A 25,776-nucleotide genomic window follows, 5' to 3' on the forward strand; every position below is an offset into this window, starting at 1 on the left:
TGGAACACCTGCAACTATCCCAATCCCAGTTGAGCACATCTCTCAACACAAATCTTTTTACATTGTTATATTGTTACAGGGGTGATTGAGTAGTGGCTGAGTCAGGTGGCCCTTGGAACTAGATTTTTAGATTCTCATTTCCTGGTGCTTTAAGTTTCTCTCTTCCTGAAGCTTGGGGGTGTAAGCCTGAAGGGCTAGGGTCTTTCACCACAACTGAGGATTTCTCTTCCCATGTGAATTTAGTTCATCAAATAGACAAAAACTAAGCAGCATATCTTTGTTGGTCATCAATTCCTCTTTCTTTAAAAGGAATGTCAGGTCTTTTCCTTCTCTTTGGATTGAGCTGCTTGTGGTTTTATTGTTATTATTGTTGAACTGTGAGAGTTCTTTATAAATTTTGGCCCATGTTCAGATGTACAATATGCAACATTATTTGGCCCTTGAAAATGGTCTTTCCCCTTTCTTGATCCATGATAATAGAGCTTTAAATGGCCTCCCAACTGAACTTAGTCTGTACAAATAGAGTTTGATCTTAGATGTCTGTGCACAAGACAAAATGATTAAGTCAACTATTTAACACCCACTACACATATGTCCCATTTGTTATGGTGAGACATTGGAAATTTTTCTTGGCTACTCTGAAATATATACTACCATTGACTACAATTCTCTGTGGGTTACTTCTAATCTGCCTCTCTTTCCAATGTGAAATTTACATCCTGCTACTGAGGCTCCTTGGTGTTTCCTTCCCACAGTCTGGTTAGCCTTATTTTACTCATTTATTTATATTTATTTATTTATCTATTTATTTATTTATTTATTTGTCTTATTTATTTATTTATTTATTTATTTATTTATTTATTTATTTATTCATTCATTCATTCATTATAAAGTGATCTGCCTGCACACCAGAAAGGGACACCATATTTCGTTATAGAGGTTTGTAAGCCACTATGTGGTTGCTAGGAATTGAACTCAGGACCTCTAGAAGAGCTGCCAGTGTTCTTAACCACTGAGTTATCTCTCCAACCGCAGTCCAGGGATTATTTCCTGCAGGCAAATCCTAATAGACACTGCTTGGTGGAAGGTCAGGTCATCGTTCACATTTAAGGTTAAATGCAGGCATAGCAATGATCATTTACCATTACAGAAAAAGTGAGACAGCAAACACAGTCATTGAGTCAGGGACACATAGGCCATCAGTGGCACAAGCTATCTGTCCAAAACCACATCTCCAGGTCCCCAACATGGGTGACCTACTAGGTGGCCTTCACTCCTCTAGAACATTTCATAGACTCAGGATTCTTATAGGGCTCCCAGATTCATGTCAATCAACATCAAACACCTGACAAGAATAGACCACCTGTGACCCAGCATGACCTAAATGTCAGCAGATCCTGAGCTATGTGAGATCTCTGACAGACTGTCAGGTTTCTCAGGGAAGCTCAATGGGAAGACTAATCATAACCTATCTGTAAGACATCCCTGAACAGCAAAGGCTGGGAGGGCTCTGGTCTACACAAAGCAGCAGAGGTCAGTGTAGCTGGAGGGACCCGAACCTTGTGTCTCAAGGCAGCAATGGGTCAGTGAGGACCAGGAGATAAAATTATGTCTGTGGTCATATTGTGTTCCCCAAAATATAGTGCACCCTAATAAACTCATCTGGGGTCAGAGAACAGAACAGCCACTAGATACAGAGGCTAGAAAATGGTGGCACTCACGCCTTTAATCCTAGCATTCTAGAGGCAGAAATCCCTCTGGATCAATGTGAGTTCAAGGCCACATTGGAAAAAGCCAGGCATGGTGACACACGCCTTTAATCCCAGAAAGTGAGCCTTTAATCCTAGGGCATGATGGCAAAAAACCAGAAAGGAATATAAGGCTTGAAGACCAGAAACTAGAAGCTTTTGGCCTGGTTAAGCATTCAGGCTTCTGAGAAGCAGTTCAGCTGAGATCCATTCAGATGAGGACTCAGAGGATTCCAGTCTGAAGAAACAGGATCAGCTGAGGAATTGGCAAGGCGAGGTGGCTGTAGCATGTTCTGCTTCCCTGATCTTTTAGCATTCACCCCAATACCTGGCTCTGGATTTGTTTTTATTAATAAGAACATTTAAGATTCCTGCTACAAAGGTCTCTGATTTTAAGTCTTGAGTGTGACCATCACCAAACACTGCAGCTCAGTTCACTCATAAGAAAGTACTTGCTTCTTCCATACACAGCACAGGAGGCCCCATTATCTCTGAGCACTCAGCCACTCCATCTGCCTTTAATTTGCTTCCTGCCTGATTCTTTAAGGATCTGGGTCAGCTAGGAGTTAGGAGACTATCTCGGGTTGTAAGAGGCCTTTGCAAGAATCAGAAGTACCACACAGGGCAACCATTTCTCTGTGGTCAACACAGCACTGCTACCCACGCCCAACATCACAACCAACAATTCCAATCCCATGGAGGGTGAGGGCACAGTAGCATTAATGTGTGAGCCTGAGACTCAGAATACAGCCTACCTGTGGAGGATAAATGATCAAAGCCTCTCAGAAGAGGACAGGCTGAAGCTGTCTGAGGACAACAGGACTCTCACTTTACTCAGTGTTGTGAGGACTGGCACAGGACCCTATGAACGTGAACCTGGAACTCAGTGAGTGCCTGCCCAAGTGACGATTCTCTCTGGACATTACCTGTAAGTATTGTCTGTTTCATCCTGGCCACAACTGCCTAAATACAGAGGGCTAGAGCTACCATACTCAGTCCCAGTCCCCTTGGGTTCATGACACAGACCTACTATACAGATACCTAGGCTGCCAGGGCATCCTGGCACAGCTCAAGCACATGTAGACAGGCCCAGCATTGAGCTTTAATGGGTTGCAGGGAATTCTGCCTAGAGAGACTCAGGGTGATAGAGACAGAGGACATGTCAGACTCAATCTCAGTGCACACATGAATGTGCAGAGGGGATGTTTGTATGTTGTGCTTGGCAAAGATCAGGGCTTGTACATGCTGAATGAGTACTCTTCCACTAATCTCCTCCCAAACACCTGCTCAACTAAGATTAAAGCACAGCTCAAAGAGATACTATGTCCTTCTACAGACCAGGATTTCCCCTTCCCTCTGCTGACATCACGTGTAGCTTTGTTGTGTTTGCTCCAGATTATCCAGATGTCCTGATCATATCCCCCTCAAATATTCATTTCCATTCAAGGACAAACCTCACATCTCCTGCCACACAGATGCTAATCCACCTGCACAGTACTCTTGGTTTGTCAATGGAGAGATCCAGTCATCCACCCAAGAGCTCTTTATCTCCAATCTCAACACTAATAATAGCGAATCCTATTCCTGCCACATGTATAACATGTGTTCAATAAGAACACAGTGAAGCAAATTAGAGTCCTTAGTAAGTGGATCTCTGAAATATCAACACCATGTTTGGGATGGAGTCTTTTGGCTTTCTGGGAAGGTGCAGAAGCATTTGATTTCCAACCCATGTCTTTGGGAACAAGCAAAACTCAGTCTTCTCCCATGCCTCCTGCTCCATCTCTATGTCTAATGGCCTCCTGGTTCTCTGGTTTCTGGCTGATAGGGATGGAGCTTGCAATGTGAGGAGGAGGTTCTCCCAGTCTTGGAAAGCCTTAGGTTGTGTGAGGGACTTTCCATGGTTAGGAGAGCCTCAAAGTCAATATTTCTTTCTGTACCTCACACAAGCTTTCCTGTCCTCCCCATTTTCATTTTATGACCTCCATGACCTACAAGGAACACCCAGGGCTTTCAACTGTGCTCACATTCTTATTCTACAAATTGTAGGAGAATATTCCCCACACATGGGGACTAGACCTCTGCTCCCAGGTCTGCTCCTGTCTCAGGTCTGACTCCATGGAATGGGAAGAGTGGGTGGCAAAGGTGCCTAGGAGCCCTGTTCTGAGTCAGGGTGAACCATGTCACTGACAGTTGATGATGTTCTTTTGCTTACTGTTCTCAAGGTTCAAAAAAAATGTCAGCTGAGTGTGGTGGCACACATCTTTGATGTCAGCACTTAGGAGGGAGAGGCAGGTAGATAGTGTGAGTTTGAGGCCAGCCTGGTCTACATAGCAAGTACCAAGTGAACTAGCACTGTACAGTGAGACCCTGTCTCAAAAATTATCAGTACTGAGTATTAGAGTGGCAGGCTGTGGTCAGTACTGTGATTATTCACTTCTTCTCTGTAGTATTTAATCCATATCTATGGGACAGGAAATAAAACTTTTCTTCAAAGAAAATTTTTCAGTTAGTATTTTTTTCTTCCAGTCCTGAGTTCTAGCCTTTAACCCCTTTAAGATTAGCTGGGCCATCTTAACCCTATGACAAATTATTTAATAAAAAAGAAACAGAAGACTATTTCATAAAGGAGGGACCTGACTATTCACACTCACAGAAAGTGTGAGCAAGAATTCCCACAAATATCATTGGGGAAGTACATTCCCTCCACCATGAGATTTCTGGACATGTGGGCCAAAGAGACTCCTAGTGTGGAATCTACACAAATACCCTGAGTCAGGGTCACTGTGGGTGATCTTGGTAGGAATAAGATTCAGGTCGTTCCTTACAAACCATATCTTGAACATGCAATCTTGCAGAGGGCCCCTTCATTCTACAGGCCCTGTGAACTGGCTGAGATCGCTGAGGGTGAAGGACTATCAGCTGGTCCCCTCCACTATTTATCCACAGAGCCAGTGACTACACCCTCCATCCAAGTCACCAACAACACAGTCAAAGATTTTATCTCTGTGTTTCTGACCTGCTTGTCAAACGACACTGGGATCTCTATCCATTGGTTCTTCAAAGGCCAGAGTGTGGAGCTCAAAGACAGGATGCATCTGTCCCAGAACAACAGCACCCTCCAAATATACTCTGTGAGGATTGAGGATTCTGGGGACTATCAGTGTGAAGTATCCAATCAAGTCAGTTCCAAGAGGAGTGACCCCATCCAGCTGGACATAATACGTGAGTGATCTCTGTTACCTCCTTACTCCATAGTGTTTGGGTTCAGGGCCAGTTTCCTTATTAACAGAGTGCAGAATGGGTCAAAGTCCCAAGGAGAAAAACATTGTTCAGGAAACAAATACAGCCAGCTTAGTGATGGATGCATGTTAATCTCATGATACAACACCAAGCAAGGTGAGCACAGTGCGGGCATGCCTTTAACCCCGGCACACTACTGGCAGAGGCAGTTGGATCTCTATGAGTTCCCAAACACCCTGGTCTCTTTAGCCAGTTTCAAGTTAGGCAGAGTTACACTGTCTCAAAAGAGAGAGAGCATGAAGCAGGAGGCATAGAAGTGCGAGACCCTGTCAATAATAACAATAATAGATGTCAACAGAGCAAATAGAAATACAAAGTGATTAAGAGTTTAGGGTCTGAGTCACACACACATACACACACACACACACACACATACACACACACACACAGTCACCCCTAAGAAACTAGTAAAATATTCATGTTACTCTACACAACTTTGGACACATTCAGATCTTCTTTACATTATTTCCAGTGCCTAATATGAATACTGCATAGAACCTAGTCTTATTGTGTTGTGAACAGGACAAAGATAGGAGGAAACAATACATTTTTCACTGTAGAAATACTTTTCCAAGTAGTTTGTTTCCAAGGTTTCTATCCATAAATATAAAATCCATAGATAGAAAGTACCTGTAATGAGTTTCTTGCTACATTTGCATATCTATTCATTTTGTGTGCATGACCCACACCCATGAGTGGAGATTAGTGGACAATTTGTAGGAGCCAGTCTCCAGGGACAGGGGATTGAACTCAGGTGGGTGAACAAGCCCTTTATCTGCTATGCCATTCCACTAGCCCACATTTGTTTGTGCATTTATTTCTGTGTGGAAAGTAGGGGTAGGTACTGGGAAGGAGTACGGCAGGCACTCTTCCCAGCTGAGCCATCTTGGTGGCCCATATACTGAGTTTCTTATCCTCATGCTGACATTTGAAGCATGACATCCCTGTACAAGATGCTTTTCTCTAATAACTGTTTTTTATGTTGTGTAGTAGTATGTGTATCTATCTATCTATCTATCTATCTATCTATCTATCTATCTATCTATCTATCTATCTATCTATCTATCTATATGGTTTATGGACTGGAGAGATAGCTCAATAGTTAAGAGCCCTAGCAACTCTTTCAATGGACAGCGGTTCAATTCCCAGCACCCACATGGCAGCTTATTTCTGTCTCTAACTGAAGTTCCAAGGAATTCAGCACTCTCTTTTCTTCTCCTCATATACCAAACATGCATGTGGTGTAGAGACATATAAGTAGCCAAAAGGCCCATATGGTGCATCTGGCATCATAACAAAGACACCATTCGAAATCCAATTTTAAGATGCTTTCATCCTGTCTCCAAAAAGTCTGATGACTTTCAGCTCTGATCCATTTTAGGTCTTTGATCCATGTAGAGCTGATTTGTGTATGTTGTTAGGTGAGGCTTACCTTCATTCTTTTACCTGGATATCCCATTTTCCAAATATCCCTTGTTAAACTCATTATTTGTTCATCATTGAACAATCTTAGCAGCCTGTTCAAAACTCATCTGGTCACAGAGGGGCAGATGGTCTCAGACAAGAATGACTTCTACTTTCTGTAACTCAATAGGACAACTATGTTTCACACCAATAAATTCAAATGAGCCAGCAGAAATGAATTTTTTTATATTTATTTTTTCTTTTCTTTTTTATTAAGAGATGTTCTACTCATTTTACATTTCAACCACAGATTCCTCTGTCCTCCTTCCTCCTACCTCCCAGCCTTCCACCCCCAACCCACCCATCATTCCCACCTCCAACAAGTCAAGGTCTTCCCTGGGGAGTCAGCAGAGCCTGGTACCTTCAGTTGGGGCAGGTCCAATCCCCTTTCCCTCTACCAAGGCTGAGCTAAGTGTCTCAGCATAGGCACTAGGTTCCAAAAAGCCAGCTCATGAATTAAGGACAGGCCCCAGTTCCACTGCCTGGGGTCCTGCTAAACAGTTCAAGCTACATAACTGTTTCACTTTTCCAGAGGGCCTAATCCAGTTCCATGGGAGTCCCTCAGCTATTGGACACAGTTCATGTGTTTCCACTAGTTTGGCTAGTTGTCTCTGTACTTTTTCCAATCATGGTCTCAATATCTCTTGCTCATATGATCCCTCCTCTCTCTAGCCGATTGGACTTCTGGAGTTCCACCTGGAGATTGGCCGTGGATCTCTGTATCTGCTTCCATTGTCTCTGGATGAGGGTTCTATCATTGCAGTTATGGTGTTCAGCTATCTGACCACCAGTGTAAGTCAGCTCAGGTATCCTCTTGACCATTGCAAGTAGTCTATAGTGGAGTCATCTATGTGGGTTTCTGGGGACCTCTCTAGCACTCTGCATCTTCCTATTCCCATGGGGTCTTCATTTATCATGGTATCTCTTTCCTTGTTCTCCCACTCTGTTCCTGATCTGGCTAGGACCTCCTGCTCCCCTAAGCTCTCTTTCTCCCAACCTCCATTAATGCCCTCCATTATCCCCTCTCAGCCCCAGTTTGCTCATGTAGATCTCATCCATTTCTCTATCGCTGGGCAATCCTGTGTCTTTCATAGGGTCCTCTTTACTAGGTAGCCTCCCTGGAGCTGTGAGTTGCAGTCTGGTTATCCTTTGCTTTTCATCTAGTATCCACTTATGAGTGAGTACCCACCATGTTTGTCTTTCTGAGTCTGGGCTACCTCACTCAGGATGATTTTTTCTAGTTCCATCCATTTGCCTGCAAATTTCATGCTGTCATTGTTTTTCTCTGCTGAGTAGTATTCCATTGTGTATATGTACCACATTTTGTTTATCCATTCTTCAGTTGAAGGGCATCTAGCTTGTTTCCAGGTTCTGGCTATTACAAATAAGGCTGCTATGAACATCATTGAGCATGTGTCCTTTGTGGTATGATTGAGCATTCCTTGGGTATATGCTCAAGAGTGGTATAGCTGGGTCTTTAAGGGAGATCAATTCCCAATTTTCTGAGAAAGCACCATACTAATTTCCAAAGTGGCTGTATAAATTTGCATTCCCACCAACAGTGGAGGAGTGTTCCCCTTGCTCCACATCCTCTCCAACATAAGCTGTCTTCAGTGTTGTTGATCTTAGCCATTCTGACAGGTGTAAGATGGTATCTCAGAGTTGTTTTGATTTGCATTTCCCTGGTGACTAAGGATGTTGAGCAATTCCTTAAATGTTTTTCAGCCATTTGAGCTTCTTCTGTTGATAATTCTCTGTTTAGCTCTATAGCCCATTTTTAATTGGACTTTTGGGTATTTTGATGTCTAATTTCTTGAGTTCTTTATATATTCTTGATATCATCCCTCTGTCAGATGTTGGGTTGGTGAAGATCTTTTCCCATTCTGTAGGCTATCATTTTGTGTTATTTACTGTGCCTTTTGCCCTATAAATGCTTCTCAGTTTCAAGAGGTCCCATTTATTAATTGTTGCTCTCAGTGCCTGTGCTACTGGTGTTATATTTAGGAAGTGATCTCCTATACCAATGCATTCAAGACTACTTCCTACTTTCTCTTCTGTCAGGTTCAGAGTAACTGGATTTATGTTGAGGTCTTTGATGCACTTGGACTAAAAGTTTGTGCATTTTGACAGATATGGATCTATTTGCAGCCTTCTACACGTAGACATCCAGTTATGCCAGCCCCATTTGTTGAAGATGCTTTCTTCTTTCCATTGTACAGTTTTGGCTTCTTTGTCAAAAATCACCTATTTGTAGGTGTTCTGATTAATGTCAGTGTCTTCAGTTGGGTTGCATTGGTTCACATGTTGGTTTTTATGCTAGTACCAAGCTGTTTTTATTACTGTATCTCTGTAGTAGAGCTTCAGGTCAGTGATCGTGATGCCTCCAGAGGTGGTTTTATTGTACAGGATTCTTTTGGCTATCCTGGGTTTTTGTTTTTCCATATTAAGTTGAGGTCTGTGAAGAATTGTGTTGGGATTTTGATGGGGATTACGTTGAAACTGTAGATTGCTTTTGGTAAGATTGCCACTTTTACTATGTAAATCCTACCTATCCATGAGCATGGGAGATCTTTCCATTTTCTGACGTCTTCTTCAACTTCTTTCTTCAGAGACTTAAAGTTTTTGTCATATAGGTCCTTTGCTTGCTTAGTTATATTTACCCCAAGGTATTTTATATTATTTGTGGCTATTGTAAAGGGTTATGTATCTCTGATTTCCTTCTCAGCCTGTTTATCATTTGTATACAGGGGGGCTACTAATTTTTTTGAGTTAATCTTGTATCCTGCCACATTACTGAAGGTGTTTATCAGCTGTAAGAGTTCCTGATCAAATTTTTGGGGTCACTTATGTATACTATCATGTCATCTGCAAATACTGAAAGTTTGACTTCTTCCTTTCCAATTTCTATCCCCTTGATCTCCTTTTGTTGTCTTATTACTCTAGCTAGAACTTCGAGTACTATATTGAATAAATATGGGGAGAATGGACAGCCTTGTTTTGTTCCTAATTTTGGTGGATTTGCTTTGAGTTTCTCTCCATTTAATTTGATGTTGACTGTTGGCTTGCTGTAAATTGTCTTTATTATGTTTAGGTATGTTCCCTGCATTCCTGATCTCTCCAAGACCTTTATCATGAAGGGGTGTTGGATTTTGTCAAATGCCTTTTCAGCATGTAATGAAATGATCATGTGGTTTTTTTCTTTCAGTTTGCATATATGGTATATTATATGGACAAACTTTCATATGTTGAACCATCCTTGTATCTCTGAGATGAAGCCTACTTGGTCAACATGGATAATTGTGTGATGTTTTCTTGAATTCAGTTTGCCAATATTTTATTGAGTATTTTTGTTTCAATGTTCATCATGGAGAGTGGTCTGTAATTCTCTTTCCTTGTTGCATATTTGTTTGGCTTGGGAATCAGAGTAACTGTAGCCTCATAGAAGGGGTTTGGTAACGTTTCTTCTGTTTCTATTGTGTGGAACAATTTAAAGAGTATTGGTATTAGCTCTTTGAAGATCTGGTAGAATTCTTTATTGAAACCATCTGGTCCTTGCCTTTTCTGTTTGGGAGACTTTTAATGATGCTTCCTATTTCCTTAGGGGTTATTGGTCTATTTAAATAGTTCATCTGGTCTTGATTTAACTTACGTATATGGTACCTATCCAGAAAATTGTTCATTTCTTTTAGATTTTCCAATTTTTTGGAGTACAGGTTTTTGAAGTATGACTTGATGATTCTGTGGATTTCCTCCTTGTCAGTTGTTATGTCTTCCTTTTCATTTGTAATTTTCCAAATTTGGATGCACTCTCTCTGCCTTCTGGTTAGTGTGGATAAGGGCTTGTCTATCTTGTTGATTTTCAAAGAACCAACTCTTTGTTTCATTGATTCTTTGTATTGTTCTCTTTGTTTCTATTTTATTGATTTCAGTTCTCAATTTGATTATTTCCTGACATCTATTCCTCATAGGTCACTTTGCTTCTTCTTGTTTTAGAGCTTTCAGGTGTGCTGTTAAGTATCTAGTGTGAGAATTCTCCAACTTCTTTATGTGGGCATTTACTGCTTTGAATTTTCCTCTTAGCACTGCTTTCATAGTGTCCCATAAGTTTGGGTATGTAGCATATTCATTTTCATTTATCTCTAGGAAGTCTTTAATATCTTTCTTATTTCTTCCTTGACCCATTGGTGATTCAGTTGATCATTATTCAGTTTCCATGAGATTGTAGGCTTTCTGTAATTTTTGTTGCTTTTGAAATCTAATTTTAAACCATGGTGCTCTGATAGAATACAGGAGGTTATTCCAAATATTTTGTATCTGTTGAGGTTTGCTTTGTGACTGAGTATGTGGACAATTTTAGAGATGTTTCCTTGGGGGGGCTGAAAAGAAAGTATATTCTTTTTTGTTAGGGTGGAATGTTCTGTAGATATTAAGTCCATTTGAGTCATAACATCAGTTAAGACCCTTATTTCTCTGTTAAGTTTTGATTTGGCAGATCTGTCTAGTGGTGAGAATGGGGTGTTGAAGTCTTCCACTATTAATATGTGGTGTTTTATGTGTGTCTTAAGCTTTAGTAATGTTTCTTTTACATATAACATTTCTTTTACATCTTGTATTTGGGGAATAATTGTTCAGAATTGAAACTTCCTCTTGGTGTATCTTTCCTGTGATAAGTATGTAATGTCCTTCTTGATCTCTTTTGATTGATTTTAGTTTGAAGACTATTTTGTAGGATATTAGGATAGTAATATCCAGCTTGCTTTTTTTTTGGGGGGGGTTTCGAGACAGGGTTTCTCTGTGTAGCTTTGCGCCTTTCCTGGGACTCACTTGGTAGCCCAGGCTGGCCTTGAACTCACAGAAATCTGCCTGCCTCTGCCTCCCGAGTGCTGGGATTAAAGGCGTGCACCACCACGGCCCGGCCCAGCTTGCTTCTTAAGACCATTTGATTGGTAAGACTTTTCCCAGCCTTTTATTCTGAGGTAGTGCCTATCTTTGAAATTGAGGTATGTTTCTTGTATGAAGCAGAAAAATGGGTCCTGATTTTGTATTCATTCTGTTAGCCTGTGTCTTTTTATAGGTGAATTAAATTCACTGATGTTAAGGGATATTAATGACTCGTGATTGTTAGTTCCTGTTATCTTTTGGATTGTAGTGAGTGTATATTTCTCTTCTTTGGAGTTTTCTGAGAGGGGTTATCTATTGTCTGTATTTTTGTTGGTGTATCTGGCTTCCTTAGGTTGGAATTTTCCTTCTAGTGTTTTTTGTAGGGCTGGATTTGTGGATAGGTATTGTTTAAATCTGGTTTTGTCCTAGAATGTCTTGTTCACTCCGTCTATGGTGATTGAAAGTTTTTCTGGGTATATTAGTCTAGGCTGGCATCCATGGTCTCTTAGTGTCTGCATTAATGTCTGTCCAGGTCCTTGTGGCTTTCAATGTCTCCATTGAGAAATTGGGTGTTACTTTGATGGGTTTGCTTTTATAAGTCACTTGGCCTTTTTCTTTTACTGCTCTTAATATTCTTTCTTTATTCTGTAGATTTAATTGTTTAATTATTATGTGATGAGGGGACTTTTTGGGGGGGTCTAGTCTGTTTGGTGTTCTATAGGCTTCTTGTATCTTCATAGTTATTTCCTTCTTTAAGTTGGGAAAGTTTTCTTCTATGATCTTGTTGAATATATTTTCTGTGCCTCTTAGTTGGTATTCTTCTCCTTCTTCTATCCGTATTATTCTTAGATTTGGCCTTTTCATGGTATCCCAGATTTCCTGGACGATTTGTGCTATGACTTTTTGGCTTTGGTATTTTCTTTGACTGATGAATCTGTTTCCTCTATTGCATCCCCTACACCAGAGAGTCTCGTTTCCATCACTTGTATTCTGTTGGTTATGCTTGCATCTGTGTTTCCTGTTTGTTTACTCAGATTTTCTATTTCCACCATTCCTTCAGTTTTTGTCTTCTTCATTGTTTTTATATCCCTTTTCAGGTCTTGAAGTGTTTCCCTCCGATGTTTAATTGCTTTTTCATGGTTTTCTTGGCTTTCTTTAAGGGATTTATTGATTTTTTCCAATTTTTATTTGTCTTTTCCTCTATTTTTTATTAATTTCTTCCATTTTTTGTTTATCTTTTCCACAATTTCTTTTTTCATTTTTTTTCTTGAGAGGCCTCTAGCATCTTCATGATGCTGTTCTTAAGGTTGCTTTCTTCTGCTTCTTCTACATTGTGATGTTCAGGTCTTGCTGTTGGAGGAGGACTAGGTTCTGGTGATACCATATTGCTCTTCATGTTGTTGTATGTATTTTTCCCTTGACATCTGCCCATCTCTTCCTCTATTAGGTATAAGAGGTAGCTGTGTCTGAGTGAGTTGCTATTGTCCCACTCTGTGCTTATTGTGTCTGTGTCTCAGGGGACCCCTCTAGGTGCAATTTTAGTTCTTGGTCTAATTGGAGCAGGCAGATTCTGTGTCTCAGGGAGCTGCTCTTGGGTCAACCAAGCTTGTTGATTCTGTGACTCACAGAGCCACTCTTGGTCTTAACAGGGCTCTTGAACTAGTCAGAGCTTACAGATTCTGTGTTTCAGGAAGCCTCTCTTGGACCAATGAGAGGTGGCAGATTCTATGTCTCAGAAAGCCACTCTTGTTCTAATGAGGGCTGGCAGATTCGCTGTCTCAGGAGGTTACTCTTATTCCAATAAGAGCTCTTTGTCCAATGAGGGCTGCTGGCTTGGTTTCCATGCCTCAGGAAGTGGCTGGGGTCTCAGGAGGATGGGTATGGGGGCAGCGTGTGTAGACTACAGGGTCCGGTAGTGGGTCTTGGTGAGGGTGGGGCCTTCCCGCAGCAGCCCTGCCTGCTGGCCAGCAACTGGGACAGAGTTGGGCAGGGGTTCCCAGGGACCAGCTGTGTCCCAGGGATGGGGTAAAGGGGCAGGATTCTTTGGTTATGGAGCCTCAATATGCTTTCAGTTAACTCTTGGCCACAGGAACCAGAGAGTTGAATATTTACATCGACCATAATTAGGACAATGAGAAAAAGATGTGATCATTAAAAATAAGTGTAATTTTAATGTAAAAATTGCTATGTGACTTTCTCCCTTCAGAGCCTTCCAAGGACTGCCAGAGTAGATATGATTTAGGCTGCAGCCTAAAGCACACTCTCTCCCCACCCACCACAGCCAGGACTAAAAGAAAGACACATGGCCGCCTAGAAACAGTACTTATGGGAGTACTAGGAGAGAATACCCTGCTTATTGCCTCACCTCTCCTAATCTACCTTCTCACAGGAGGTGCACTCCCCAAAGGAGCAAACAGATGGCAGACACATTCAGAGAGTTCTTGTCACTTGCTCAGTGAGGATGAATTTAATGTGATGCTTCTTCTTTTTTCTGTCATGACAGGTGAACATCGACCTTCATTAAGGGCTATTATTGGCATTGTTGCCCAATGTCTGATGGGGCTGATTGCAATAATATTTGTACTGTTTTTCCTGTGGCGCAGCCGTCATGGCAGGTGAAGTATCTTCCACCCTTCCACCTACTCTTCCATTCCCTCCATGCTTGGGAAAGGGAAGAGGCTTCCTTCACTTTGTGTCTGGACTCCATCTTCTTCTCTTTGCTGTGTGTCTGCTGTGTTCCTCATATCACTGCCTTCCTATGTCCTGTACCCCACTGTCTGTTGGTCATGGTCTCTCCTTTCCCTGTGAAGTTTGGAGATAAATTGACTTCATCTATCACCAGGGAGCTACAAATTGAGAACAATGTTAAACAGATGGACAATGAGCCAAGCAACCTCAATGAGCCAACCAACACCAATGAGCCAACCAAACTCAATGAAACCTCAAAAGCATCCTTAAATGTGAAACCTCAAAAGGAAAAGAAGAAAAAAGTAAATTCTTAACCAAACTACCACCCCCAGAACCAGTTAGAAAGAGCAAATATGATGGGGCAAAAGGATCAAAGGCTAGGAGGGGCTGGTTAGATTGGAAAAAGAGGCAGCACCAAGAAAGGCAGTGGCAGCCATGGTGTGAATGCACAGCAAGGACACCAAGCAGCTCCCAGGAAACATTGGCTCCCAGGGTCCTTCCCAACTAAGGAACCAAGCAACAGTGACAGTGTCTCCCATTTCTTTAGGTCAAGAAGTAAGAGCATGCTCAGTGAGGACAACTGGACCCGTCCATCCATAGTAAGTAAAGGCACTGACCTTCGGGAATCAAAGGTCCCACCACCTGCCAGTACTTCCACAACATCCTGGACAGCAGCCACTGTCTCCTGACTGACTTACAGAGCAGATCTTCTTTTCCCAGCTTCTGGCTGGCATTTTCTTTAGGCTGCTAAGTAGCTCCCAAATAAAGACACAGAGACTTATTATTAATTATGAATGCTCAGCCTTAGCTTAGGCTTGTCCAGCTAGCTCCTTTACCTTAATTTAAACTGTTTCTATTCATCTATGTTTTGCCTCAGGCCTTTTTACCTTTCTTTCATTCTGTATGTCCTATTTTCCTGCTGCCTCCCTGTCTGTCTGTCTGTCTGTCTGGCCCCAGATGTCCCCTGGCTACTTTTTCCTTTCCTTTTTGGGCCTAAATACCTCCTCCTACTTATTCTCCCTGCCTAGATGTCCCACCTATCTATCCTCCCTCACTATTAGATATTCAGCTTTTTCTTAGAAATGTCTGGTGCCTTTGCAGTCAAGGTAAAACAGCAACACATCTTTACATAGTTATACAAACACAACACATCTTTACATTGTTAAACAAATATTGCACAACACCAGCCCCCAGGTGCTGTAGGTCCTCATCCTCTTTCCAGCCACAGGAGACCAAGTCAGTACTGAAGGGAGACTCAGTTCCCCTAGGCTAGGCTGGCATGAGGGAACCATATGTCCAAGAGCAATTTCCTCACCCTAACGTCTTCCCTGCTGTGTGTGAAGGTTGTGGACATTCATTATCCCTTAGGGGGACTCTCTACTGTGTGAGTCTGGGTCCCAAGGACCACTGTGTTCTTCTTTATCAAAGGAACATGTCAGTGACAAATACCACTGAGGAAAGGATAATCAAGGCTTGGTGAACTTGGAGAACTTCTGAACTGAATAATTCAGGTCTCTGTCCTTGTTACCTCTCCTCTGGTCCTAATAAGCTAAGTCTGTGAAACAGACTCTGTAGGATACAAACACTCTACCTGGACTTGGGCATCACACCCCTCACCCTCACCCCACATCTACCACCACCTCCTGCAGCCTCCTACTACTACAAATCACAAGTCTTAGATGAGCTTTGCACTTCCATGATCTGTTGACTCTTCTATTGCTTCCCCAGGTCATGTGACAACTCTCCTAATGACGTAAGCACTGCCACTTTCACTGCCTGCTTCCTCTCAGATGTCTCCGGAGAGATGGGGACCCTCAGAGCCACAACTGTGTGTCCTTAGTTCCTTGTGCAGCAGATGAGGAGCTGCACCTCTCTTACCCTTAGGCTGCTCACCTGCATTCTGCCCACTACAAAAGAGGTTACAGGTGTAGATGAGCTAGTCCCTGTGTAGTTCCCAGCACAGAACCAAAGAGGAAAGGGCCACACCCCTCTCCCTTGTCTCTCCTCATCTGAACCTGCTCTGGTCTTCAAAGGAAAGACTCCATTCCAACCAGTCAGAAGTGATTCAATAAGAGACATCCTGTCATGTAGAAGACTGGCAGGTTTCTTAGAGAATGATGGGAGGCATGCTCAAACGTGAGGGTGGACATTGGCCAAAGGGCCACTGCAGATGAAAGGCCCTCAAGGAGCGAGAGTGGACAATGGCCAGGGACCAAGGGCTGCATGTTAAAGTCAGCCAGGTGCTGTCTTCTAATTTCTCTGGCACAGGGGGCCTCCATGAGATGGTTTTCTGTGCATGACAAACAGACCATGTTGTTTGACTCCAAAGGAGGAGACTATTGTGTGTCTCTGTTCTTTGCCAGAGGGCTCCAGCCACACAGTAACCTATATTCTTCTTAGCAATTGAGATGGTCACTTAGAGAATTTAAAGGCTGGAAATGTTGTCTTATTGCTAGAGTGCTTGCCTGACTGTCCCTGGCCTAAGTTTGATCCACAGAATCACAGTGGAGCACACCTGCAGTCACAGCACTTGGTCCCTGGAGAACATGGGGACTCCCTGGGCTACATGAGAGCTGGTTCACACCAACACACACACACACACACACACACACACACACACACACACACACACACACACAAACCAGGTTTAGGGCAGTTGAGATGGTTTAGTTTGCAAAATGCTGTTTATACAGCTAACATCTGAGTTTAGTCCCCAAACCCTGAGGTGAAAGGAGAGACCCGTCCTGCAAGTTGTCCTTTGAGATGCACCCATGTTCTATCTGTCTGTCTGTCTGTCTGTCTGTCTCTGTCTCTCTCTCTCTGTCTTGAGACTGACTGTATGATCATACTTTTCAGGTGGATGGAGCTTCACATTATTTCCTGAAAAACAATGTCCAGCAACCCAAATCCCTAACTTCAGTCTTCCCATCTCCACCAGCAACAGCAACTGTCTTCTGAAGTAAAAACACAGCAATGGAACTGTCCCATTAGCTGCTGCTCATGCATTCCCAGTCTCCTGCCCCTCATTGACTGGGGTGGGGGGTGGGGAGTCCCCAAAGGATACAACCCTGCTGCCCCAATCTTCAGAGTCAGCAGAGAGAAAGGCAAATAATGGATTGGGTAGCCGGTGGCTAGCAGGAAAGGTATTGCTGGTGAGGGATTTCCGCTTTAGACCACAGAGCAAGAGCACTTATGAAGTCCACTGTAACCAGGGAGCCGACTAAGCAGTGATCAGAAACCTGGCTGTGGGAGAGAAAAATGGTCTGTGGTAGGGGATGACCTCCACTGGGGAAAGCCCTCTGACAGTTAGGTGACTATGTGTGTAGGTTCCTGGCATGCGATCTCTGCCCTCAGAAGGATGACAATGTAGACTGGCTTGTGTACAGTTCTAGGAGTCCAGTGCCAACCACTCTGCACCTGTTTCTGACATGAAATTTTTGCTGTACACATTTTTGTGGACCATGAAATCCAAGGTCCTGCAAACAGGAACTGTCTTGGTTGGTCACAGATGCAGTTCCATTGTGGAGAGATACAATTTCCCATGTGTCTCCGTTTAAGATTCTATTTCACCTCTCAGCTACGACTTGTTCTCTAGTCCCACAAAGCTAAGTGGCCAAGCTTTCAGCAAGCACATGAAGCACTTTTTGACTTTTTCTCAATCTGTTCTCAGGTCTTCCTCGCACACACTATTATCTCCTTAGCTCCCCGAAACTAGCTCCTTCTCCTACTGGGGAATGTCCAGTGTCCTATCACATACTCCAGATTCCTCTCTTGCTCACACTTCCTGCTCTTGTCAACACTTAGCTCTGTGGGGCCCTCTGTTCTAATTGCATCTGTCTCCCTGCACACCTCTGCCCCACTACTGTGACAGGAGAGTAGTGACTGAAAAGGATGCATCAGGAAAGGAACTAGTTGACCAGGAAGACTCTAAGCCTGTCCCCTCCTGACTTTATACAGTCGAGCATACTCTAGAGGTGCCAGGGATAGGAGCTGGAGAGGTGGTTCGGTGGATCTAAGCACTTGGCTGCTCTTCCAGAGGATTTGGATCCCCATCAACCACACAGCTGAAAACCTTTTGTAACTGTAGTCTCAGGGGATCTGATACCATTTTCTCTCCCCTGGGGGTACCAGACATATACATAATGTACACACATACATGCCAGCAAACCACCAACCACCACCAGCACCACCAGCACTACCTCACTGCCACCACCACCACCACCATCCACATACACAGGCATAGAGGGACAGGCAGGGAGTGTACACAAACACAGAGCAGTGACCGCTAAGTAAAGTCCTATAGAGGGCCTTGTGGATCCTAGCTTCTATCTAAGAGCTGAGTGAGATCAAAGGAAAATCCAAATGAGACCACTTTGCATTCATAGTTACCTCTGTACTGACACATATGGACCCCCTGTCTTGGATCAAGACCATGGCGGTCCTTCCTCTGTGTCTTTACTTTGCTGTTTGGGGCCCACACACCTGTACTCTGGGTACTTTCTTCTGTTATATCATCCATGCTTGAGGTCCACTGTTTGAGAAATAAAGCAGTGGCCGCCCACATTTCTATATTCCCCATGGACTCATGCCCTGGTGAGGTGTGGGCTCATTTATCATGAGCTGAGCTCACCACACAGAAAGAAACCGAGTGACTTTGTTACCATCTTGGCTGGTAACTTCATCAAGATAGAGGTGACCAGGTGAGTTGGCCATTATCTTGGTTAGTGACATTATTGAAATATTTACCAGTATTGAGAGCCCTCAGAGGATCACTGCACTCCTAGGAATTCCTGTGCCACAGGCAGTCAGGTACACATCCAAGTCCTCCTCTTCCAACTTTTCCATTTTAATTTCATCTTCTGTATTCCTAATGGGATCATGGAATTGGGAGACTCAGAAAATCTATAAAAATCTATACCCCATTAAGTTGGAAAATATAAAAAAAAAAGAATGAATTTCTAGATTCACCCAAACGACCAAATTTTAACCAAGAAGAGATCAGTCAATCTAACCCGACCCCAAACAACAAGATAAGATTCTCTGTTCAGGTCTGGCAGTGAGTTGTGGGGCACACTTGCAGAAGTTTAGGGGCAGTGTACTGGCTAGTAGTACATCAATTTGACACAAGCTAGAGTCATGAAAGAGAAGGGAGCCTCAATTGTGAAAATGCCTCCATAAGATCCAGCTGTAAGACATTTCTCAATTAGTGATCCTTTGGATTGATACAGACATCTACTAAACGTGAAATGAAACACTGTGATAAGCCTGTGGTTTTGGACTAAGCCCTCAGTCAGGCCAATATGGAGTCACACTGTTAGCCTAATTTTCTTTGTAGTGCACATATGTCACCTGTGGACTGGTTTTTGCTAGTTAGAGAAGCCAGGCTTCACTCAGTCATAGGTATTGGTCATGGGTAGCAGATGGGGTTGAACAAACCCTTAAGTTTGAGATTCCTCACTCATATTTTCCACCTGTAAATTCTTCCAGAGTACATTGCAGCCCCACAATTTATGAACCTGTCCTGATTTTAAGGACAGTCTCATTCTAGAAACAGGAATAGAAGCCAGTGTCCATCTTTCACACAATTATTATTTTGCCTTTTGACAAAATATCAAGTATCAGGGTCAATGAAGACCCATCTGAAAATTGCCTGACAGCAACACACCTACCTCCTGCAGACATTCTCTCTGGCCAGCCCATGGGAACATCACAAAAGCAGGGAGCACACTCCTGACACCCAGAGCATGCAGAATCTGAGGCCAGAGCTGCCACAGGCTTTGAGAGCAAAATCCTAAGGGCCAGGCTCATTACTCACCTCAGACCACAAGAAGGCCAGTGCTCTGGGCCTTTCCAGGTATGATAGCCATGACTTTGAAGTAAACTGAGTTTTGTGACATACAGTAGGTACCATGGATGCACAAAAGTCAGAGGGGCCAATCACAGGGTACACATCAAATATCATATTGGAAGAGTAGGTTGTGTTAAGCCCCCTTGGCCACTGTGACCAAGCTTCATGCTCATGCCCAGTTAGATGTGGCATGGGGCAAATGTTCCAGTTTTGGCAGGCAGAGGTGTAAGGACAAGGACAAACAATTCAGGAGAAAGTAAATAAAATTGTGTCAACCACCAATCCAATGACCACTATTTACTATTATATTTTCTTTCCTGACTATTTTTTTTTATTTTTTGTGAGAGTGTCTCACATAGCCCAGGCTAGCTTCAAACTCAGTACAAAACCAAGGATGACTTTGAGCTTCTCATCTTCCTGCGTGTATCATCATTGAACGAAGTCCTGGGGAATAAATACAGAGCTTTGTGCACACTAAGTAAGCTCTGCCTACTGAGTTACACCCTAGCCCTCTAATCTTTACATTTAAATAAATATTTGTTGAAGGGCTCTTAATTTCTCATACCTGAGACTGTACATGTGTCCAGGTGCACACTCATGCACATGCATGCATGCACATTTTTGCTTTTCCTAGGAGGATATACATGCTTTGACCAGCACCAGGAGAAACACTTGTTAACAGGATAGTGTAGCAGGAATCTTTAAATGTCTTATTAATAAAAAATAAACCTGAAGGCAGGTATTGAGGTGAATGCTGAAGATCAGAGAACAGGACAGCCACAATATTAAACATAGAGGATGGGCAGTGGTAACATATGCCTTTAATCCTAGCATTCCAGAGGCAGAAATCCCTCTGGATCTCTGTGAGTTCAAGGCCACATTGGAAACAGTCAGGCATGGTGACTCACACCTTTCATCCCAGAAAGTGAGCCTTTAATCCCAGGGAGTGAGGCAGAAAGCAGAAAGATATACAAGGTGTGAAGACCAGGAACTAGAAGCATTTGGCTGGTTAAGCTTTCAGGCTTTTGAGCAGCAGTTCAGCTGAGATTCATTCTGGATGAATAAATGAGGACTCAGAGTCTTCCAGTCTGAGGAAACAGGATTAGCTGAGGAATTGGCAAGGTGAGGTAGCTGTGGCTTGTTCTGCTTCTCTGATATTCCAGCGTTCACCTCAATTTTATTGATAAGAACTTTTAAGATTCATGCTACATCTGGCACCCAACATTTGTGGTATGAATTCATCAAAAAGCTGTTTGCAGGCCCCTGCTCAGACCTGAGCTACCCTCAGCCAGTTGTGGTGAAGCACACTGGTTGGATTTACTGAAGGAGGCAGAGGCAGGTGGACCCTGAGTTTGAGGCTGGCCTAGGAGGCTTGGGAGAAGCTTTGGTCTGGGCTGAACCAAAAACAGTGGTGGGACCATGGTGGCAGAGGCTGCTGCTCTGAGTTGCCAGCTCCTTCTCAACATGTTGGTGACTCTGGTGATGCCACTTGTAGCTAGAGTTTTCCTGCCTGGCCCACAGTCAGGACAAATCTCTCTCACCCGCCAGTCCCACAGCCACTCAGATCCAACCAAATAAACACAGAGACTTATATTGCTTACAAACTGTATGGCCGTGGCAGGCTTCTTGCTAACTGTTCTTATATCTTAAATTAATCCATTTCTATAAATCTATACCTTGCCACGTGGCTCGTGGCTTACCGGGATCTTCACATGCGGCTTGTCATGGTGGCGGCTGGCAGTGTCTCCCTCTCAGCCTTCCACTTCCCAGAATTCTTCTCTTTGTCCCGCCTATACTTCCTGCCTAGCCAATGGCCAATCAGTGATTTATTTACTGACCAATCAGCAACACACTTGACATACAGACCATCCCACAGCAGCCACTAGCTGGAACAAAAGGTTTACTGCTGCTTGTTCAGAGAAGAATTGCCAGGACCATCGTGTTACAAGAAAACATCGGCAAAGGTCAGTTTGGAAAAGTTTGGCAAGGCAAATGTTGGGGAGAAATTGCTGTGAAGATTTTCTCTTCTAGGGAAGAACACTCATGGTTCCAAGAGACAGACATTTATCAGACTGTGATTGCTCCAAACCACAGAAGAGCCCTCCCCCCCCCACCCGCAAAAAAATATCTTCAGGGAACAATGACCATGCCTAACAGCGACTTTGAAAGCTTCAAAAGGAAGACAGGACTCCACAATGATGATTCTACATGGACTATGGTAAAGCCATTAAGCTGATTAACACCATGGAAAGATCGACTTTGGACTACAAACTGGTCAGGACAATTTTGAGATGGCTAGCTGAGATGATCCAGCCTGACAGACTACTTGAACAAGGACTTGAGACAAGCCCTACACTTTTCCATTATGCAGAGACTGGACAAATGATACAGGACTTGACAATTAACCCAAAAATTTTCTTTTCAGGATCCCCTAAAGTTGTCTTCACCCCCAGAAAGCAAGAAGTAATTTTAAGAAAATATTGCCCACATTCCCAAAAGGTGGGGTGGATGGTTTTGTTGTTTAATGAGTTATAGATATTATCATTGTTTATGATGGTTGGTTACAAGTTGTTAATTGTTAATGGTCAGGAAAAAGTTGAAGGAGATTAGATTTAGAGGTTATTTTTGAAAAAGAAAAAAAAAAGAATACAGATATGAGGTAGATCATCAAATCTACTCTGAGAAAAAAGATAAATAATAGGATAAATGTGTAGATCATTGAATCTACACTAAAAAGAAAAAGGGGAAATATGAAAATGACAAAAGGTAGATTATTGATACTTTTATGAAAAGAAAAAAGAGAATATGCATATGATAAGATAAAAAGGTCAATTTTTGAATCTACTTTTAAAAAGGAACTACTTGTTTTAAATAGGATATGTAATAAATTTTTTGACTGAGTTTATCAAATATTATTGGACTGGATATTGTCAAAATACATAATGGAGTTTTGATCAGAATCTGTCAAATGTTAGTTGATTAGACATTGTTAATGTAACTCTTGACTGTATATATTGTATATACTTATTGAATAGCTTTTCTTGTATTAGTTATAATCTTTTTTAAATTTTAGACAAAAAAAGGGGAAATGTGGTGGTATTGTGTTCCCCAAAACATTGTGCATGCTAATAAATTTATCTGGGGTCAGAGAAGAGAACAGCCACAATATTAAACATAGGTAGTGGTAGCACATGCCTTTAATCCTAGCATTCCAGAGGCATAAATCCCTCTGGATCTCTGTGAGTTCAAGGCCACATTGGAAACAGTCAGGCATGGTGACTCACACCTTTCATGCCAGAAAGTGAACCTTTAATCCCAGGGAGTGAGGCAGAAAGCAGAAAGATATATAAGGTGTGAAGACCAGGAACTAGAAGCATTTGGCTGGTTAAGCTTTCAGGCTTTTGAGCAGCAGTTCAGCTGAGATTCATTCTGGATGAATAAATGAGGACTCAGAATCTTCCAGTCTGAGGAAACAGAATTAGCTGAGGAATTGGCAAGGTGAGATAGCTGTGGCTTATTTTGCTTCTCTGATATTCCAGCATTCACATCAACAACTGGCCTCATGTTTGATTTTATTGATAAGAACTTTTAAGATTCATGCTACAGGATGGTGCTGAGATGGCCAGCTCAGAGTTCTGTGAGGGCCGAGAGGGGCTTGGGATTAGCAGAGGAGATGGACCTGCAGTGAGAAAGCAGGACTGGAGTCCTGACTCCTTGGAGAAGGTAACTATTCTCAACACATTGCCACAACAGGGACACAACTGAGGGTCCCTGGACAAAGACAGGCTTGTGGTGGCCAAACCATCCACCTCATAACGGTGTGAATATGAGGTTTGTGTCACAGGTGGGTGAGAATGAGACTGATTGTGACATGTAAAGAGAACCTGTAAACTCAAACCTTCCAAACACAAAATTTAAAAACTCTCAGAAGCTAAGAGCACTTGCTGCTCTTCTGGAAGACCTGAGTTCAGTTCCCAGCACACACATCAGGAGGTTCACAGCTGCCTGCAGCTTCATATCCAGGAGCAATGATGCCCTCCTCTGGTTTCAATAGAAACCCCACACACATGTGGCATACTCAGAGAGAGAGAGAGAGAGAGAGAGAGAGAGAGAGAGAGAGAGAGAGAAACAGACAGACAGACAGAGACAGAGACAATGACACAGACTGAGAGACAGGGAGAATAAAAGCAAATCTAAAATAAGAGAAAACAACCTCACTTTCCCCATTATAATTCAGGTTCTCACAATACACGCCACCACCTTCTCACTGAGAAAATTCAGGCATTCCCTGGGCTGATCTTCAGCCACAGTATGTCTGATATTGGGTCCTGTCCCAGTGCTGCTACCTCTTGGAGGATGACTGATAATCAGGACTGTCTTAGGATTTCTATTGCTATGAAGAGAAACCATGACCATGGAAACTCTTATAAAGGAAAACATTTAATGAGAGGGCTTACGGCTTAGAGATTCAGTCCATTATCATCATGGTGGAACATGGTAGCATGCAGGCAGACATGGTGCTGGAGAAGGATCTGAGAATTCTACAATTTTGATCCAGAGGCAACAAGAAGTAAACTGAGACACTGGGTATGGCTTGAGCATAGGAGACCTCAAAGCCTGCTTCTACAGTGACATAATTTCTCCAACAAGGCCATATCTACTCCAACAAAACCACACCTTGTAATAGTGCCACTTCCTGTTATCTTCTGGGGGCCAATTACATTCAAACCACCGAATCCCATTTCCTGGCTCCCATATGCTTGTAACAATATCATAACGTAAAATATATTTAGTCCAAATTCAAAAGTCTCCATAGTCTATCACAGATCAACAATGTTTAAAAGTGCAAAGTACAAAGTTTCTTCTGAGGTTCATGCAATGTCTTAACTATAATCTCCTATAAAATAAAAATTAAAAAAAATCACATGCTTCCAACATATAATGGCACAAGATATACATTACTCTTCCAAAACATAGGGAAGGGAGCATAATGAAGAAATACTGGACCAAAGCAAGACTGAAAATTATCTGGGCAAACTCCAAACTCTGCATCTCCAGGTCTTACTTCAAACTGCTCTTCAGATCTACAAATTCTTTCAGCTATGTTGATCACAACACATTACTCTCTTGGACTGATTCCACTTCCTGTTAGCAGCTCTTCTCAGAAGGTATCCCCAGGCTCTGGCATCTCCAACATCCTGGAGTCCCCAAGACAATCCAAGGATCTCCTTCACAGCTTCACACAGTGGCCTCTCTGGTCCTCAATTTAGGGACACCCCTGACACATGCCTAGCCTCAATGGTTTTCCTTAGTCAAGGAGGCAAATTCTATAGCCCATTTCTTCCATCCTTAATCCAGAACCACCTGGCCAAACGTGCAATGTTCTGCTGCTCACTGGTGCTGGAAAGTGACCCCCTTGTTTAATTACATCTCCACCAATTTTCTGGTTTTGTTGGTTTCCTTTACTGCCTAAGCATGGTTGCCCTGAAATTGGCTCTGTAGACCAAGTTGGCTTCAAACTCAGAGATCCCCCTGCCTATGCCTTCCCAGTGTTGGGATGAAAGGCATGTACCACCACACCCTGATTTAAGCTTTTCTTTAATTTCTTTTCACAAGTTGGAAACTTAGCGTGGTAGGATTTTACCCTAAGGCCACCACTCCTTGTATTCCATTTCTTCATCTGTTTATCTGCTTGAATACAAGAATTAGTTCCATTACACTTCCTGGTGCTCTATCTCCTCAAATTGTACATTTTGTGTTTTTCCCTTGTTTAGCTTCTTTTTTTATTATAAATCTCTATAAGAGTGGCCAGTCATAAAAACACAACAGAGTCTATACTAGGCT

General features: G+C 42.7%; 1 protein-coding gene across 1 annotated transcript in view; it reads left to right on the top strand.

The window, feature by feature from the left end:
- Positions 1-14,398, top strand: part of LOC131894866 (carcinoembryonic antigen-related cell adhesion molecule 1-like) — a 44,417-nt gene extending 30,019 nt beyond the window's left edge. Inside the window, exons 6-8 of the mRNA XM_059245236.1 lie at positions 4,698-4,973; positions 13,900-14,011; positions 14,239-14,398. Of these exons, the coding sequence (XP_059101219.1) occupies positions 4,698-4,973; positions 13,900-14,011; positions 14,239-14,398 (548 nt within the window). The remainder of the gene's footprint in view (positions 1-4,697; positions 4,974-13,899; positions 14,012-14,238) is intronic.
- The last annotated feature ends 11,378 nt before the right edge of the window (positions 14,399-25,776 follow it).

Source organism: Peromyscus eremicus, chromosome 1 (genome assembly GCF_949786415.1).
Source record: "Peromyscus eremicus chromosome 1, PerEre_H2_v1, whole genome shotgun sequence".
In the NCBI taxonomy this organism is placed as follows: domain Eukaryota; kingdom Metazoa; phylum Chordata; class Mammalia; order Rodentia; family Cricetidae; genus Peromyscus; species Peromyscus eremicus.